The sequence below is a fragment of the Varanus komodoensis genome, unplaced genomic scaffold (genome assembly GCF_004798865.1).
Source record: "Varanus komodoensis strain SLA01 unplaced genomic scaffold, ASM479886v1 scaffold1, whole genome shotgun sequence".
In the NCBI taxonomy this organism is placed as follows: Eukaryota; Metazoa; Chordata; class Lepidosauria; order Squamata; family Varanidae; genus Varanus; species Varanus komodoensis.
In genome coordinates this window covers 11,042,831-11,061,726 of record NW_025335268.1, presented here as the reverse complement: position 1 = coordinate 11,061,726, position 18,896 = coordinate 11,042,831, and the positions used below count along the sequence as shown (strand labels likewise).

The following is an 18,896-nucleotide window of genomic DNA, read 5'->3' as shown; positions in this document are numbered from 1 at the left end:
ACAGTTGAATGTTCTTTCTGGATGGGTCAATGAGTAGAGCATATTCCCTGTAGTTACTCCTCTGACATGTTGATGGGATATGGGCAATCTTCCCTTTACCATGTTATTCTACCTAGGAGACAAAGTGGTACAGTTTGTTTTAGGGGAGAAGGTATGCTTCCATTCAAATGTCACTTCAGTATAATTTGCATGGACTTTGATGTGGAAACTCTGTTTTGCAATGAATTACTTTTAATTAAAAATAAAGATATGTAACAGGGCTTGTTCCTTTTTAGATGAATAACTTGCAGGGGTGTGTCAGTGAGAATAATACTAGATAAAACCTCCCTTCCAACAATTATTTTATATTGAGATTACTGCAGGGATATGGCAATTAAAATACAACTCACTAAGTGAATAATGTATCTAAGAGTGCAGCGTGCTGCACAGTTATTCTTATAAAGACCTTGGAAGATAGGGCAGCATTGTCTCCATAAGACTTCAGCTTTGTCTCCATGAAGTTGATGGCTGAGGAGCAATTGGAGCTGAGAACTTTCTGGCTCCCTTTTAGCCACTGCTCCGCAAATAACAGCTGCATCAGAAATGCTTATACTAAGGCCCATGTGAGCATCACAGTTATCTTATGGTTTTCTTTCAAGAAGAAAAATTACTTCTTTTTGGACACAATTCAATCTAGTGAGTACCATTATATTTTTATTTTATTCAATTTATTTTTATTTCACTTTCTCACAAATGTATCAAAGAAGGGCATAATTATTCAAGCAGAATCAATATATAAAAGCAATGAAATCAATCTAACAATACACAAAAAGCAGTCTGTGGTCTTAAAGCAACATTAGGATGACTTCGAGTAGTGGTGAGCAATTTGTGACTTTCAGGTGTTTTGTCCTACAATTCTCACCAGCACATTCAAGTAGAGCCAATGCAAGCAATGATGGGTTGTAGGCCAAAGCAGCTGGAGGGCTGCAAGTTGTCCACTCCTCCTTTAGAACAACAAATAAAGCACCAAATGCTTGTTGAGATAGATTTGTAATGCTTGCCTGAAAAAATGAAGAGGGCATGTATCAGATTTTTCCAGGGAGCAATTCCATAACTGAGGTGTCAGCACTGAAGGGGCCCTGTTTAGGTACCCATTCATTAAATTTCCAGTAAGATGACCTACGTGAACAAAGACTTAGATAACATACTTAAGAACTGGGTAGGCTCCTATGGGTAAAGTCAGGGTTTGACTGGGGTCAGGTCCTCAGTCTTCAGGTCAATACGCTCAGCTTGAAGAACCTGGGAACAATACTGCTTATACTGCCTCCCCTTACCAGTGCCTTGGAGTATATTTTCCTGATGTTCACTGGGCAAGAGAGCAGGCAGCAAAACCAAACAAATTGGCAGGAGTATAGATCTGACTCTAGGCCTGCAGAACCTCCAGATCTTGTACAAATACACTATAGATTCTTAGTGCTTTTGTGGCAGCCACTGTGTATCTCTTCATGCTTTCAAGAAGAGTTTTGATCATCTGAACAACATTCCACCACATTCTTACTTGTATTTGTGATGGAATTCAGCATAAGCTGTATTAATTCAGCAAGAGTGGTTCACTAACTTCAGATAAATAATCAACTGTTGCTTGGTTAATATGTACAGTCAACACTGGTGTAATAACACACAATTGACTCAGTAGAACCAGGCTTGGCATACTCTTGTCTACAGTAGAATAATGCTCAGCCAACCACATCTGTGTAAATATTAGGCTTTTCCATGTGACCAGAACATATACAGCTCAGTGGCTGAGCACGTGCTTTGCATACAGAACAGGAATGGGGAACATGTGACCTTCCAGATGTTGTTGGATTGCAAATACATCAGCTCTCAGCATTGGCCATGCTGAATAGGGCTGATGTGACTTAAACAATATCTGATGGGCTTACATTCCCCAGACCTGATGTAGAATGTCTCAAGTTCTACCTTGGAATAGTTTTTTAAAGTATGATGCTCTGTAATTATTATTAATACTGCCTGCCCTTGCCCCACCTCCTTTAATTAATACATGGAGACTAAACCATAAGATTACAGTGACATAGGTTCAAGGACACAAGCTTCTTTAACGACAGTTTTTTGTAATATTCTCTTTCTGCAGATAAGACCTTAATGAGAGGTGTCAGGCCCACAAACACCCATCACAAAATACTGAACTAACCAAAACCACAAAATTTATCTCTGAAATCTTACACAGTAGTATATTCATTCCTCCCTGGTACAAAAAGAATAGAATGTTTTCTTTAATTAGCTAGATGAAGGATAGCACATCAGCTATCAAATTGCATTATAGAACTCTAATATAGTAGAATCATTAGTAATTAAACTGTTGTGTGCTTTCTATCTGATCATAGACTATTATGGAAATTAAATAGAGGAATCCTTTCTGGAAAAGGGAACTGTCTTATCCAAGTCAAACCACCGGTCCAGCGAGCCCAGTAGTGTCAACTGCCAGTGGCAGCAGCACTCCAAGGTCTCAGGCAGAGGTAGAGCATCCTACTCTATATAACCCAAATTTTCTAGTTACCAAGATTTTTTTAACAGCTGACTTGAGTTTTGAGCACAGCAGTTCCTGCATAAGAATATTTTGACATGCCCACTAGCAGTAATTTGACATCTGCCATGTTCACAGTAATGACATGTAATTTATGTCAACCCCATGCAACTAAAATATGCAAATTAGCTTCTGCTAATGTGAAATTCCTAATATGACTCTCTGTATTGAGCAGGTTGTTGCTAGCCATTTTTAAGAGAGCCAACCTTGCAGGCTAAAAACCTCTTGAACAGGCCTTGGACCCTTTCCCATTATTGGGCTCATGACTTCCATCAATCTGCAACTTAATTTCTTTTTGTGTGTGTGTGTGTATTTAGGATGCAAATGAAGACCCTGGGGAAGATGTCGCTCTTCTTTCAGTGAGCTTTGAGGACACTGAAGCTACTCAGGTTTTCCCCAAATTATATCTGTCTCCACGAATTGAACAGTAAGTGCAGCACCTCATATATAATATTCTCATAACACTTAATTTTACCTCTCATTGTTTATGTAGGAAGTTTGAAGCATCATAGAATTGCTTTGATTTTTAATTGGCAGAAGGCAATATGATAATTAAACGTCTATGCTGGTAAAGTCAGGTGGTTACTCTTGTCAGTTCTGTCTTGAAGTGCGTATTATAACTGAGCCATCAATGGCAGTCCTGTAAGTAGCCTTCAGTTTCCAGAAATGATATTTACTGATGATTCCATCCATTTCCTGTTGGCACATATTTCATTGATGACCCCACCCCTCCATTGATGTGCATATTGGCTTAATTTGGGGAAAATATAAATGGCATTAACAGCCTGATTCTGCACACCTTACAAAACAGCTCCTGCTTGCATTGATGCAACCTGGTCAGCCATTACCAGTAAGGACTCTATGTAGCAAGGAGAGCAAAAAGGAGCAAAAATGACTATTCTGTAACTCCCCAGTAACCAGCAACTCTAACAGCTAGTCATGAAAGTGCTGAGTGTAATCCATCAATCGTGTAACTACATAGAGTTCAGCCGCCTGCTTATCTGGTGGCTCATTTTGTTTCCATGTGTTCAGTGCTTTCCTCAGAGGAAGGAGAATATATAGGTCCCGTGGTTTGCGTGCAGAAGGTCCAGTCCCTTCCATCTCCAGACAGCTGCAAATACCCTTGGCTAAACCCTTGCCTAATGGAGAACAATTGCCAGTCAATGTCAACCACTCTGTCTTTGGCTGTGGACACGTATGTGTGCACAAATCCTTTCTGTCCTCCTTTTCACTGTTCTCATCAGCGATTTTTCTTTAAATCTTATGTAGAGAGCAGGATGGGAACAGAGTGATGTGACTTCATGTTGTGGATTTGAATATGTGATGTATATTTCCCTCCTGTACCCTATACGTTACGAAGTGCTATACTTTGTGCTGTTGGAGTTGAATAAGTATATTCCATTAGTGCAGTCGGAGAATAAGACTTTAACATTGCATGTTGAAAGTTGTCACACACTATATCCAGGACATCATACCAGAATTGAATTGGTAACATTTTTTATGCTAGGGAATGTGACCTAGTAAGAAACGATGGTATACTCCAGGCATTGTGAGCCGATCAGAATGCTTTGACTATTGGGCAGTGTAGAAATGAAGTTGTTGTTTTTCACAACAACATTAGCCATGATAAGATTGTGAGCAGACAGTTGTGCACTTTACCTGGTCAAGAATGGGATTAGGAAAGGCTATAGCTGGATATAATAAGCATATCAACAATAGTGTTTTGTTTTTGTTTTTTTGGGTGATGATCCTGCTAAATAAAATGACAAATAACTAGCTACCATCCCAGTTCTTGTGTGTCTACATTTACTTTTGTACTGTGCAGGTGTGGCACATAACCTGATTGCCTCTTGGTGGTTCAACATAGTTTCACGTAACTGTATAACTGCAACATAGTCATATGATTTGCATGATCACTGCAGCCCACAATGGCTTATTAGCAACAGAGGGTTGCAGCACAAACGCAGTCTGGTGATGGTTGTTGGGGTGGTTGCCAAGCCACTCAAAATTCAGGGGCTGTTTTACAATTGCTTGTCAACCACCCGACAACGCAGCATCACTGCTGTTTTTGTACTTAACAAGTTACACTGTCCCCCAGCTTGAATATTCAGAATAGTAGCAGCCACTGGAGGAAGAAGGCCACTGGGAAATTCACCCACAATGGCTTCTTTACATGCAAACCAAGACAGTGTGCTGTATTCTGTAAATGCAAGGATTGCTTATATTTAATTATATCCTTTTACTCCAGTATTTAATGAGGAAGAGGTTCAAACTGTTTGCTTGTTTGAGTGTCTCAAATATGTTTCCCCTGGAAGTGCTCTAGAGCAATAGGAAGCTTTCCAGATTTTGCAATATTTCAGGCTACCTATAAGAATGTATTAATTAAACTTCAGCCAGGAATTTCCAGTCTAATAAGGTATTTATCCAAGCACATATCAGAATATTTCAGTTTATAGTTATTAAAATATATAATTATTCTACAGGGTACTTAAACAGATTTTCAATTAAACTAATTTTCCTCCTAAAATGGAAGCATTAGAGAGAAAAATCCACTGTCCTCATTAGATTTCCCTTCTTCCATTTTTGGAGCTGAGTACATCTCAGTTCTCTTTCTAAGGTCCCTCTTTCTGCTTTAGTTTTGAAATGTCTGCTTCAGAGCTTCAGGCTTACATGTACTTTACCTCAGAGATAAGCATTCATAGGAAAAGTTCTTGTTTTGCTCTATATCTTAACAAATGAGACCTTCCAAGAAGAAAGTAACATTGTGAAACTGGAAGAGAGCTTCTAAAGTTCCTGTCACAAACTAGGTTTCCCCATTTATACTTCCAAAACAACAGATGTTTCTTTGGTGAAAGTTCTTTAGTCTCCAGTACATTTCTGTTAATTACAACCAACAAAGAATGAGCCTCTGTGGATGCACAGAGCAGTTAATTGAACCCAGTCTACTTCCAAGCATCCTCCTTTTGAGTACCCCTGGGGCCCTTCCTCTGGGATGTCCCCTCTGGATACAGGGAAGCCTCTTCTCTATCATCCATCTAGTTGGTTGGCCTATCTCCTCCGATGTATAATCATAGGGTCAAGATTTGTGTCAGGCTTGGCTGGCTGCAGGTGTCCTTCTCCCATGCCCCTTCCTTGCAGTTGTAAATCCTGACTGTTCTCAGTGTCCATCTGGACACCTAGGAAGGGTTTCCTTGAGATAAGCTCTTCTGAGATACTGCTTCTTCCATTTCAGCACCTCAGAGTTATGGCTCCCAGGGCTCCTCCTCATTTGATAAGTCCAAATTTGCTTGACCGTGGAACATCTGCCAAGAATAATTGGCCCTTTCATTCCCATCAATATCCTTAGATGGGCAAGGTAGTTAAGATGGCGAACCTGGTTACACAAATGCCAAGTTTAAGCTATTAAAAGAAAGACTTGGTTTCAGGAAAGTAGTTTTGAAAAAGTCAAAGTATTCATTTATTTTTAAACAAATAGTCGGGTTGCAATCCAGTACAAACTTCAGGGAGTAAGTCCCATTAAATGCATTGCATCTTACTTATGAATAGACAGTATAGGAATACTTTGTCAGTGTACACATACTTGGATTGTGAATTCCTTAGATACACAACCCTGAGACAATTACCAAAAAGAAAAAAAAGCCAAGAATCAAAAACTTAATAGTAACCTTTGTTACACTCTTTAGAAGTACTCTAGGACATAGTTTTTATTTCATTTCTAAACTGCTCCATAGTCAAAGCTTGCTGAGCAATTTACAACAATCCAGTTTTGCTGTTTGAGTCTTAGGTGGTGACTGTTACCAGATGTGCTGGGATATTCAGCTTTGTGTGGTATACCCTCTGTGCCTTCTCCTGAGAAATAGTGGTCACCACAATACATGTTCCAATAACTTATAATAATTGTGGTGCATTTGCTATGGAGCTGTTTTTTACAGAAATGTCCAGATGGCTGTAGATGAAGATAACTTAGCTTCAGTTCACAAATGATTACATAGCTGGCTCACGAGTTTTAGTTCAAAGTGTTGGTTTTACCTGTTCAAATCATAAATGGTCTGACTTCAGGATATCTGAAGGAATTCTTCCCACCTTCCATCATACTCATTTGTATGCTTTCAGATCTGTAACACCTTCCAAAGTGTTGCAAATCAAAACCAGAAAGGTGCACATTGGATGGACTAGTTTAAGTAGTATAACTACTTCTCAGGAGCCTCAAAATATCATGAAATGTTGCAGGAGACAGTTTGGTTTCTTTTCTGAATTACTCTTGCTGAACAATGTTAATACTTGAAAATTATGCATCTTGAAATTTGCATACTTTTTGAGACCTGTCCCCTTTGCTTCCTGCACTTGGTGCCTTCCCTTCTTCCTTTTGCAGATGAGAACTAGCTTTTCCATGGTGTTACCTGCTCTTTGGAATACTCTGCTGAGAGGTGCTTGGCAGGTTTCCTCCCTCCCTATTCTTAGAAGGCTGATCAGAATAATGTATTAAGGAAGGCTTTAATGGCCTGGTTGTTCTTACATCTTGTGCTGTTTTGTATTTGGTTCCTTCTAGTCTTGTTTTATTATTCTATTTGATTTTAAATTGGTTCAGTGCCATATGTTAGGCCAAGTAGATGTAATAAACAGATAGTTGACTTGAGATATTTTTTGTCCAATATCTGGGCAAATTAAAATCTGGGGAAGCCAGGCCAAGAGGAAACTAATCAACATGGAAAAGCAGGGCAGATAATTAGACTTTGGAATGTAGCTAATAGAAGTCAAGGGACATGAGAGAGCAATAAAGGGAAAAATTTGGCAGGTTTGGAGATGGAGATACAGGACAAGGAACAATAATGACCTATAGCTACAAACATTTCAACGGCTGTTAGAAACTAGAGTAAATAACTTTGTAATGGGAGAAGCCTACTAAAATCCAGCACAACAGGAATTGAGGGGTAATTCTTGACATAACTAAGGGCCAAATGATGAATGTGACTCTAAATATGTTTAGTTGCATCTAGCAGGCATATTTTAACAAATGCAGATGTAGTAGCAATAGAGGGGAGATAATGATCAGGATGGCAGCAGATGGGAAAGCAAATCTCCTTTCCCTCCATGCTGTGATCCTGACAAAAATAAGTCCTCCCAAGCTGGTACTTGCATTGGAAGAACTCTTGTTAGCACCAGGACCACAGCAGGAAAGGAAAGGGTTGAACTTCTCCAACCCACTTGTTGTATTTTTCATAATTATCACCCTTTATCCATGTGCCTTATGGCAGCTGTTGCCCATTGTCAGGTTGACCATCTGGTCCATGTTAGACTTGTTTATCAAAAAGTATCAGTCAAGCACCTTTAAAGATTTAATTTTATATCTTATATAAAGTAAATTAAGCAGTTAATAGCACCGTCACGTGAAAAGGTTAGCTTAGATGCATGCCTCAAGATTATTTTAAGGAAGTAGGTACAAAGACTAAGTTTCCCAGATTATTTCAACACTTTGGGGATGAATTTTGGAAACATTGCTTAGCATTCCGCCTGACTTATATTGCTTAAAAGTAGATTTATTGCTTCAGCAAGTATACAGCAGCTAATTTAATAACTAAGGTTGTTCATACCTTGTGTGGAAGAATAACACACAATGTAGCTATTGGCAAAGACACAACACTAATGATTATCTGCTTTCTTTGATAAGCCGAGCATGGCACCATGTACTGAATTATGCAGTCTTATCTGGTGTTCATTTATGGTGTTGTAGAAGAGTATGATTATGCAGCTCTTTCACTGACAAGGCTTGCATATAAGTTCATTCAAGCAATAGCAGAGCTAGAAGGGCAATCTTTGCTTCATGCATATGGCATCTCATGTAAAACATCAAAAGTCATTTGAGTTTTAACTTTTGATCCTGACTTTCTTATAAAACTCATCTTTGTTTTGTATTTACCCTTCCAAAAAGTTATCTGTCTAAAGTAGACTTAATCCTTCACAGAGTCTTGGGCGTTCAGGTGAAATGGCCACTTGTGAAGGCTTGACATTCAAGCAAATATAATTGTGTCAGAACTGCAAAAGGCCTCCAGAAACCTGCAGGGTTTACTTTAGTGGCTACAGGCCATGACATGTTATGTTTAGATTTGTGGCTTCAGAGGAATTTGTAAGAGCTGTTTCTTGTTGAATTTTATATAAAACAAATTCACAAGAAGAGCTGGCCCTAATCAGTTTTGAAATGCTAACAAGGAACATGTTGTAGAAGCATTTTATGGCAAAATTAAGAAAATATATTCAATATCTATGTTCATGTTTCTCATTAATGCAAAATAGGCAAGGAACATATTAATCGTCTAACCCTTAGCACCTTTTACTGAATTATGACAGATGCACTTGAAGTAATCCCTATCTTAGTTTTGTAACCCGCTTCCTTGCTGTGCTGCACAGAATGATTGCAGTTTAGATAGGGGTCCCAGGGTGGTTTGCCATGTCATGTGAACAGACCAGTTCTTACACATCGTTTGAGGGTAACTAATCACCCAGACAACCCATAGCGGTGGTTTCATCCATGATGGTTTGGTATGTCATTGAAAGCTGGGTGACCGCCCCCCATCACAGGGTAAGGGAATGGGTGAGCTAGCCACTTGAAAAGAGCAGCAAAACCCACTTGCTTCTCTTGCCAAGTTTGCCCTGACCAGGGTTAGCTGCCCACAACTGCCTGGGTGGCACTTACAGGCAAGTGGCACTAAGCGTTCCCTGCCATGATTATCAGTCAATCTGGACTTGCTGCAGCTTTTCTCTTTCCTTTTTTTTCCTTTTGGAGATCACGAAGTCTCATTTGACAGCCAAGCTTCTGATTTCTGCTCCTTCAAAGTGTTTGAGCTAGGTTGAAGGGGCTGTCTGTGATTGGCAAACACTTTTACTTTGCAAACCTAGTATATGCAAATATTTTTGTTTTTTAATAGCCACACTTGTGCAACTGTCCAAAAGCACAGTTCCACAAGTGTAGGATTAAGTTTGCCCCCCCAGATTTTTGACTGCAACTTACAAAGTCATATGTCTCAATCAGAAACCATCTGTTGCTCTTTTAAAACCCTTTTCAAGGGTTAGGGTACAAAAATGCAAAATGAGCATTACTCTGAGAACCATTAGAGCAAGGAGAAAAAGAGAAAGAACTGAGGATCTCCATATGAAGGGGATGTAAACCATACCACCCTTTTAGGCCTCTCCGCACCTTGCTTTTTGACAGCTGTCAAGAGAATGTAAATTGACAAAACTCCATATCTGGAGCCTCTTTGGGTCGATATCCAGGTTTGGTACCTTGACATTACCCAACCAAGGCTCCTGAGTTCTGTATTTGTAGAACTGTGTTCTTGAGCAGTTGTGCAAATGTGGCTTTTTAAAAAAGGAAAATATTTGTGCATAGCGAATGCTCATTTTTTTAAAAATGCTGAGCAACTTTCGAGAGCCCCTCCAGTGTGCTGCTTGAGTACTTTGAAGGGGCTGCCAGTGGTTGTCAAAAGCAAGATCACAAAAGCCAGCTGTTCAGCTGGAATTCATGAAATTTGAAATAAATAGGAAAGGAGAAAAAACCCAGGGTGAGCCAAAATCAGCTTGTGATCACAGCAAGGATCAAGAAGGCAAGTTGCTTCTGCTGCCCAACTGAATGGAAACGAGATGGTGAACATCCCATGGTGAGTCCAGTCCAGACATATTTTGGACACACACTGAGTTGTTCACTGAGCAACCAACCCACATGGCTTATCACCTGGGTGAGTTGTCATGCCATGCAGACTCCTCCAATTAAAGAAGGTAGCTGATCAAAGGAAAGAGTAGGAACCCACTCACCTTTTTCAAGTAGAAGCTGTTTTTGTAGAGCTAGCAATAGCATTGGAAATTTCCAGTCCTTTTTCTTCACCTCTTCTTAAGGAAAGGGTGATTCATGCCTTCCCCAGAAATTTCAAAAGCAGAAATCATCAAAAAAAATTAATGATACAACATGCAATCTGATCTTTCTTCTAGTCCATTTAAAGTCTAATAAAAGTCAGTTGAATACAGAAGCTACAAGTGAACACTGGATGATGATGATGGTGATCATGATGATCATGATGATGATATGAAGAAGAAGCAGCAGCAGCAGCAGCTGATGCTGAACAGGCAATAATCCTATTCAAGAAGGTTGAATGAGGCTGAATAACACATGGAGTGGCACATTCAGCAGTAATGTTAGAAGTGGAGATACATCAAATTCCTAGCACCTCCTCTTTGAATAGCTTTATAGCACACTGTATTAACATGAGTTTCATATGTTCATTTTGATTAAACTAACCACTGAATTAGTATTTGACTCATTCTGTCCAAATTTAGGCAGCAAATTAAGTTTACTTGCTCATGTTTGGGTGAGCAAACCAGCTGCAGAAATATAAATCCCCAGGGAACTTTTTCCAGTAAGTAATCCTCTTTTTTATTGCCAGTATACTGTAGCTTCCTCTGGCTTCCAGTATGCTTCAGTAAATCAGTGTAATAGCTGAGCAGATCCATCTAGTAAAGTCACAGAGATACATTTATAAATGGATGGAAGGGACTTATTAAAGTAAAAACAAAAATTTAAAAACATACTGTTAACTTGGAGATTACTATGTTTATTGAGCAAACATTTTCTTTTGCTAGTTGTTCAAATATTAGCAAAGAATTCACAGACTATAGTCCTTTTGCAAAATAGCCTTCTATCTGCCCAGACTGTGCAACATGATTATTATTGTCTTGGATACTGTCCTTGCTAGTAAGACTTGCTGCTGGCACAGGGAGTCCTAAGAGAAGGCCGTAAGGGATTTCAGTTTTGTGGTGGCAAGTCATCTTCAAAGTGGTTCACATGACCCCACAACTAAATTTTTCTTTGTGTCCTATATTCTCAGACAATGTAGAAAAACATTTTGGGCTCTCATGCATGCTCGTTCAGTGATGTAGGATGCTTCTGTTATTAATTAAAACAGGCTAACTCAGTAGCTTTGTGTGAACATCAACTCTTTGGAGTCAGTTCAGAATTTCTTAAAGTAATAAAAAATGGGAGCCTGACATACTCTACATATAGAACCAGAGTGAGTCAGAAGGGTCTCCCAGGCCATCTAGTCTGACCCTTGGCTGCACTCATGACATGCCTACCATGTGCATGTCCAGCCTATCCCTAAACACCCTCACCATTGGGGCTTAAACCACCTCTCTTGGAAGCCCATTCCATACCTTAGGGGTCCTAACTGTCAGGAAGTACTTCCTGGCATCCAAATTAAACCTCGGCTCCTTGAACTTTGCTCAGTTGGAACACGTCCTGCCCTCCACTGCAGGGGGAAAAAAAGGTAATGACTCACCTCTAAGTAGCACCCCCTCACATACCAGTATGCTGCTAACTGGTCTCCTCTGAGTCTCCTCCTCTCAAGGCTGAAAAGACCCAGCCCCCTCAGTCTCTCCTCATATGACTTACCCTGCAAACCAGCCAGCATCCTAGTGGCCCTTTGCTGTGCTGATTCCAACCTCGCTATATCTCTCTTGTAATGAGGGGCCCAGAACTGAACACAGTACTCCAGCTGTGGGCACACCAGAGTCATATAGAACGGCAGTAATACCTCTCTTGAGAAAGCCACATTTCTGGCTATGCATCCATGTTTAGCCTGTAGTAAACTAGCACCCCGAGACCCTTTTCACAGGTGCTGCTTTCCAGCCACTTGTCCCCTAACCTGTACTTATGATGCTCATTCCTATGCCCCAAGTGCAAGACCATGTGCTTATCTGCATTGAACGCCATCCTATTGTCAATATGCTGATTTTAGTGGATATGGATCACACCATGGGCCTCTGTTATGTTTTCACAGATCTCTTTTGCAATTTAGGCCTGCTTAACTTGTTTTTTAAACTCTAGGTTCTCTGGGAAGTGAAGTTCTGGCTTAGTTTCACTTTGGTTTAAATCTATGCCATAGGTATAAATCAAGTTTAGTGAATTTCATTCTTTATCAGGACAAAGACTCTTAAAAAATCCAGTCAGTATGCAAATATTCAAATCCTGTGCACCTTTGGGAGTAGAGTTTGCATCCATCCAGTTTGTGGTACATCAGCCCTGCCTGATGTTTGTAAGTTAGAATTAATTTGAAGGAAGAATGGAAGAAGGATCCAGTTTTACGAACTCTGTTTACATGATTTGATGGAATTGAGTCCAAACAAACATGGCTTATGCATGTAGGGTATTCAGTTTCATAAGAGCCTTACACAGCCAATGAACATAAGGAATGGTGGATATTCATTACAATCCATAGGATTTGAATGTCTCCATAGGCTATATCATCACTGCAGGAAGAATATATCTTTGAACCATGACAGCATATTCTTACCCAAATCAGCTGTGGAGAAAAAATGGAATGTATTTGAAACACAGTCAGCAGCTGCAATGCATCCATTGCTGTTGGCTCAGAGCCTCTGTATTAACTTCATCTTTCAAACATTTCTCCAGGATATTTCAGTTTCCTTTGTGAATAGTTCCTCCCCTTGACATTAATGTAAGGTAAAAACATTCTGTGCTTCACCAAAAAGAGTGATTTCCTAGACCGGCCTGCCCAGCATTGTAGGTAAAAGGACTGATCAATGCTTTGGTTAGATCAACAACTTTCTCTCCAACCAGATACTCCCATCAGCTTCTGAAAAGAAAGGGGCAATGCAATGTCAGAGGTTTTTGATGTTGACAAGCAGTAGGAAGCAGTCCAGGTTCTGGGCAGCTCACTAATGGCGTATTATTAGCAGGAGTTTGACAGGGAAAGAAGCGATGCAAGGTTCTTTGGTTCAAACTTTTGTGTCTCCACATTCACCTGAGCTGACTAAGCCTAGCTGTTCCAAGTTGCCATGAATATTGTGTGCACCCCCACTAATATAATTCCAGGCTCTTGTTACAACTGGAGAGCAGACCTAGGTAGAATTCCTGAACTGCATGAGGGCTGTGATAGCAACAGAGGATAAACAGGATTTGGGGTTTAACACTTAAAAGTGAAAAGTCATGTGCAACACTTCTGTAGGCACAGAAGAAAAATGGGAAAAATGGGTAGATGAGGGAACACAATCCCAGTATGGATACTGCTCTGGTTAATCCCTTTCCTTACTGGTTCACTCTACCTCTGAGGAGGCACATGGCAGAGGAGTGCAGGAGAAGTATTTTATTGGCTGGAACAAAGGGCCATCAAGGTGGTTCTAATAGCTTTCTGTGGCCTTGTCCATTATTGCCATGTTTTGGTCAGGATCTCTTTACCTGGCATCCAGTAGCACAATGGAGTGAATGCAATTATGCCTTTAGTTCAGTACAGCAGAGCACCTTTCAGGAACAGCCGCTATGCTAGCAGACTGACTGAACAAGACATTAATACAGGATGTGGAGTAGGGCCTCAACCTAGAAGTGGTGGTGACCTGGTGGTTTCCAGGTGGTAACTCAGTGATTCAGAAGGCCATTGCAAGAAAGAACCACGTTTTACTATTGTTCTCACAGCTTCCATTTTCTGCAAGATGAGGGAGAGAATACACAAGAGGACCTGTTTCCCACTTAGCTGATGAATCTGGGAGTGATCACATACATGACAGCCTGAGATTGTCTGCATTCCCAAACCTTTTGACAATTATCTGTCCAGAAGTTCTGGAGGCTTCAGCGGGGTTTGACAGTGGATTCTTGCCTAGAGATATCTTCGTAGACAGCCTGGAGACTAAAAGGTAGAGCTGGGTTACTCAGAGGAGATGGGTTGCTGAGAAAGGGTGCTTAACTTCTTATCATTGACAGGAATCCAGTAGAAGCTTGTAGGGGAATATATGGAGGTTCTACATGAGGTTGGTAGTTCAGTCAGACAGATCCAAGGGTGAGGGAATGAGGAAAAAAATGGATAATTATTATGATTTTTAACAGGTAGAACTTGCTAAAGCCTTGAGCACCTGCATGTTCAAGAGGCAGGTGGCAGCATTCAATAACTTCCTGGTGTGTAAAGCAAGTGGGTGTATTTTTCTATCAAATCACCCTCATGCCTGTAGGTTTAACATGTAGCCTCCCAGTGGAGCACAGGTTCTTTTCTTCAACATGAACCTGGTTTCCAGGGTGATGATGGGCACTCCCTCTAAATAAGTGTCTTTATGTTCTCTCAAGAACTTGCCGTTAAAGACTGTGTTCCTACTGGTGATAGCCCTTGCCAGAATTTTCTTCTTTTGCTGTCTCTTCATTTACTGAGACAGTGGCAAAAGGAGCATAGCCTGCAAAATTGCCCATCCCCGATGTAAATTATCTCCAGTAACTGCGAATCCTAATACATTGTTTGCTGACAAAGACCCACAAAGGAAAAAAGAAAATTCCCATCCATCCCATAATACCACATTTGCATTGTTCAATCTTCCTGTTTCCCACAAGGATTGGGAAAGAGTGGCTACTCTTTCTCCTCTGCTATTCCTGTGTTACGATTTTCTTCTCTCACAACAGCCTTTTATGTGTACCATAAATGTGTACCATAAAAGGGAATGTGCCGGTTTACGCCCAGCTTTGTCTTACATGCACACAAGGTAGTTCTTTACACTGATCCTTCACCCTATGAACAGTTTTTAATGGGATCCAAGAGATCTCTGCCCATGTTATTCCCCAAGCTGAGACAACTTCGGAGAAAGAATGATAAACACTACGTGTATAGAGAGCTCTCCATTTCTACCTAGACAGGAAACCACTGGGAAAACATAGCTCTGGGTGCTGGTTTGGGTCATGCCAGCTCAAAGAGCATGAGAGTCTCTAGTCTGTCATTTTCAGGCAGCTGAGGGAAAGCATTGCATTAGCTTCTGAGCCCCTACATGACATTGGAAGCATTCTAAAACTACTCACACTGAATGAGGTCTGTGAAGTAGGAACCCAGGCATTTGTGCATATACTCAGCAGACACTGCAAAGCAAGTCCTACTCCAAAGATAATACAGTATTTGGAAGGTGGGTAGGACCTTGATTCCTGGGCACCCATGCTTGGATGGCATTGGTCTTATACTTCTTGAAGCAAACTGGAAAGCTTACTATGAGTCAGCAAAGAAAAGGGAGCTATTTATCACACAGCAAGCTAGTACCCTCTAGATATTGGGTCATAACTCCCATGATCTCTCATTGGCTATGCTGGTTGGAAGCTGCGTGGATTATAGTGTAAAGCATGTAAAAGAAACTAGGTTGTCGACACCTGATTTGATTTGTATTCATATTCTTGATTCACAGGAAGTGTTTCAAGCACCCTATGGTCACATGTCTAGGCTTGTACACTTACCTGAAATATGGGGAAGACAGGGAGCCTGAATCAAGCCAGAACTTTCCGTGGGAGCAAAAATGATGAAACTGAAGTTGTTGTACATCAGACACATCACAACAAGGCAGGGTTCATTGGAGAAGACAGTTGTGCTAGGGAAAGTTGAAGATAGCTGGTTTTTCTCTTCTTGTTCTATGAGATGGATTGATTCTGTAAAGGGAGCCACAGTTCTACATTTACAAAAACTGAGCAGGATTGTCAAGAACTAGACATTTTGGGGTCATTCATTTATAAGATTGGCTAAGTCAGAAATGTCTTGATAACAATAGATAGGAAGCCCATTCTTCTTTTCGCTTGCACTCTGTGGCCAACTGACCTAAAATTTGGAGGGTGTAGTAGTCCTTTCTACTCTTCTGATCTGGGGGTATGCACAGACGCCCCTCCTTTTTCATGTCGAGGGTAGGAGTCTGCTCCGAAAACAAATTGCAGTGTCCTACAGGACTCAAGGAAAGCAGGAATACACAGTAAGCAATTTCAGTTTTTCTTCCACTGTATAACTAGATTACATAAATGCAAAGTACGCAAGGATTACAATATGCTATAAAAGACTCCTGCCACCAGTATTTGCCATGTTCACCTTGTTTTTCTCTTTGTTCATCAAACTTCTCTCTGAAGGTAACTGTGTGAAAGCATCTAGATACTAGCACTGGCTTAGGGGCTGTTTGCATTTATATAACATATGCCATGTTTTTATAAATACTTAATTCAAAGGTAGATTTACACATGACTTGATATTTTTTTCCATCAGTTTTCTTAATTTTTAAAGATATGAGAAGTCTAAGATTTAAAGTCCATATCTTTTTGGTTTGGTAGTGCATGTTGTTTTTTTAACTTTGCCCATAATACTACAAACATTTTGAACTTAGAAGTCCATCTTAAATCACACAGATTCCTTCTGGCCTTCCTCCCAGACCAATAAAAATAATATTCTGGCTCCTAAAGGCTAAAACATGAATTTTTCTCTATTAAAGTTAAACAAAAAATATTCTGACAGCTGGCTTTCTCAAGAAACATATAGTATAGTATTTCAAAAAAAACTTATGGAGCTTGAGAACTTATTATAGGCTATCTCCATATGTGCATATGCATGACTAAATAATTCTAGTTTTACTGTTTCTATATTGATAAATGCTAAAGCTGATAGACATATTAATTTGGTTTGACTAACGCACAAGAGAGGGAACTCACAAAAATACCTCTTTTTAAAAAAAGCACTGCCATCTGTAACATTGTGCTTATACTGTTTTCAAAACCTTTGGTTACAATTGACATCACTTTTTAAATGCTCATTAAAATGTTTATGACAGAGGGCTCTAATCTTGGTAATATCTTATGAGTTGACAATTCTGGAGACTGAAATACCTTCTGGTGTGTATGCATAGCATGGTAAAGGTCATGCGAAAAGAGAGTAATAAATGATACATGGCAGGGATGGGAAACCTGTGCTGCTTTGGATGTTGCTAGACTCCAACTCCTATCATCCATGACCATTGGCCATGTTATCTGAGTCTGATTGGGTCACATCTGGAAGGCCACAAATTCCCCATCCCTACCATATGGTGTGGTAGGAGAGCAAACAGTAGCTGAAAAGCAATTTAGGGGAGGTTTCAAGATGTTCTTAAACTGGGAGAGAGAAAAGGATGAAGGCAGTTAGAAAATGGTTTATACTTAAAAACACTGAAATAGTTTCCAACTTTGAACATAGATCTCTCTTTCTCTCATGGCCGTTTCCCATGTTACAATTTTAATTCAGTATCTCTTTCATTCACTTCCATAAAGGATAATATAATGTGGGAAAATCTAAGCCTCTGTGTCAGAAAAGAGAAGCACAAAGAATTCAGGATATTTTCTTTTTACTAAATGTGTTACCAAGAATGGAGCTGCAAATCTCCTCATCAGAATGACATTTTGTGAGGCATTAATATGAGTTTGATTATGAATTATCAGATTATCACATATTTAAATTCAATGAATCAAATATGTAACAGTGATAGAAGTGCTATTGACTAAGCATTGATTGGCCTTTGAAATTGTCTTTTTCTTATACAGTAGAATTGAGAAGTTATTATGAAGCGTTGAGGGTTTTGTTATAATTTATAGTTATAACTGAACAGAAACACTTCTGATGTTCAGTTCTGTAGAAAGCAGAGCAACATGGCAAGCAGAGGTCTAGAACTCCATTCAACCCAAGGACCTAATTCTATTCCAGAGAAGCTCTTCAGGAACTGTATTCCACTGATGGACAACAAGGGAGGGATTAGGGTTAGGGTTACAGTTTGGCTGAAATACCAAAACTACAAGCATGGAAACAGATATCTTCGATCAGTCTGCCCTGATCTTTGTAAACCAACACTGCCTTTTTAAAAATCCCTGCATTATTGTCTAATTTCACTTATTGTGTCTTAGACATCTGTTGCCTTATTTTACGTATATATTCAGTTTACTTTCTCTTTTGAATTAATGTGGCTGTTGAAAACTGAGTACATAGACTGCCTTAATATTTGACCCTGGGGCCGCTATGTTTTGTTCACACTGTTTTTCATATGCAACATTAGTGCAACTCGGGGCTTCTTGAGGTGGATGAAATGATGGGACATTGAGATGGATGAGTCTTTCCTACCTTCTGCCTTCATGGAGATGCAATGATGTTTCAGAATATTAGCTTTCCTGAAATTGGCTTCCTGTGAAATTGACAGATTGTACACTATAAAAATAATGGGTTAAATGCCATGTGTCAGGGCCGGGCCATGGGCTGCAGCAAGAAGGGGCAGAATGCTGGGTCCAGGGTACAAGCTCAAGCTGAGTCCAGAGCTCACTAACACCAGAGTCTTAGGGAAAATCAGTGGGTCCAGGTCAAAGGCATGGATGAAAGCAGTCCAGGTTGGCATGCGCAGAGAGCAAGTGAGTCAGAGCACAGTTCCAGAGTCAGTTTACCAAAGAGACGTTGACGCGAGGGTTGTAGCAGGCTGGAGCAAGGCAGGGTATACTGAGAGGAAAGACAGGAAGAGCAGGAAG

General features: G+C 40.1%; 1 protein-coding gene across 3 annotated transcripts in view; it reads left to right on the top strand.

Moving 5' to 3' along the window:
- BABAM2 (BRISC and BRCA1 A complex member 2) overlaps positions 1 to 18,896 on the top strand; it is a 177,141-nt gene that overhangs the window by 59,123 nt on the left and 99,122 nt on the right. For all 3 annotated transcript variants that reach the window (XM_044440034.1, XM_044440120.1, XM_044440189.1), the window contains exon 7: positions 2,902 to 3,011. In XM_044440034.1, coding sequence (XP_044295969.1) covers positions 2,902 to 3,011 — 110 coding nt within the window. The remainder of the gene's footprint in view (positions 1 to 2,901; positions 3,012 to 18,896) is intronic.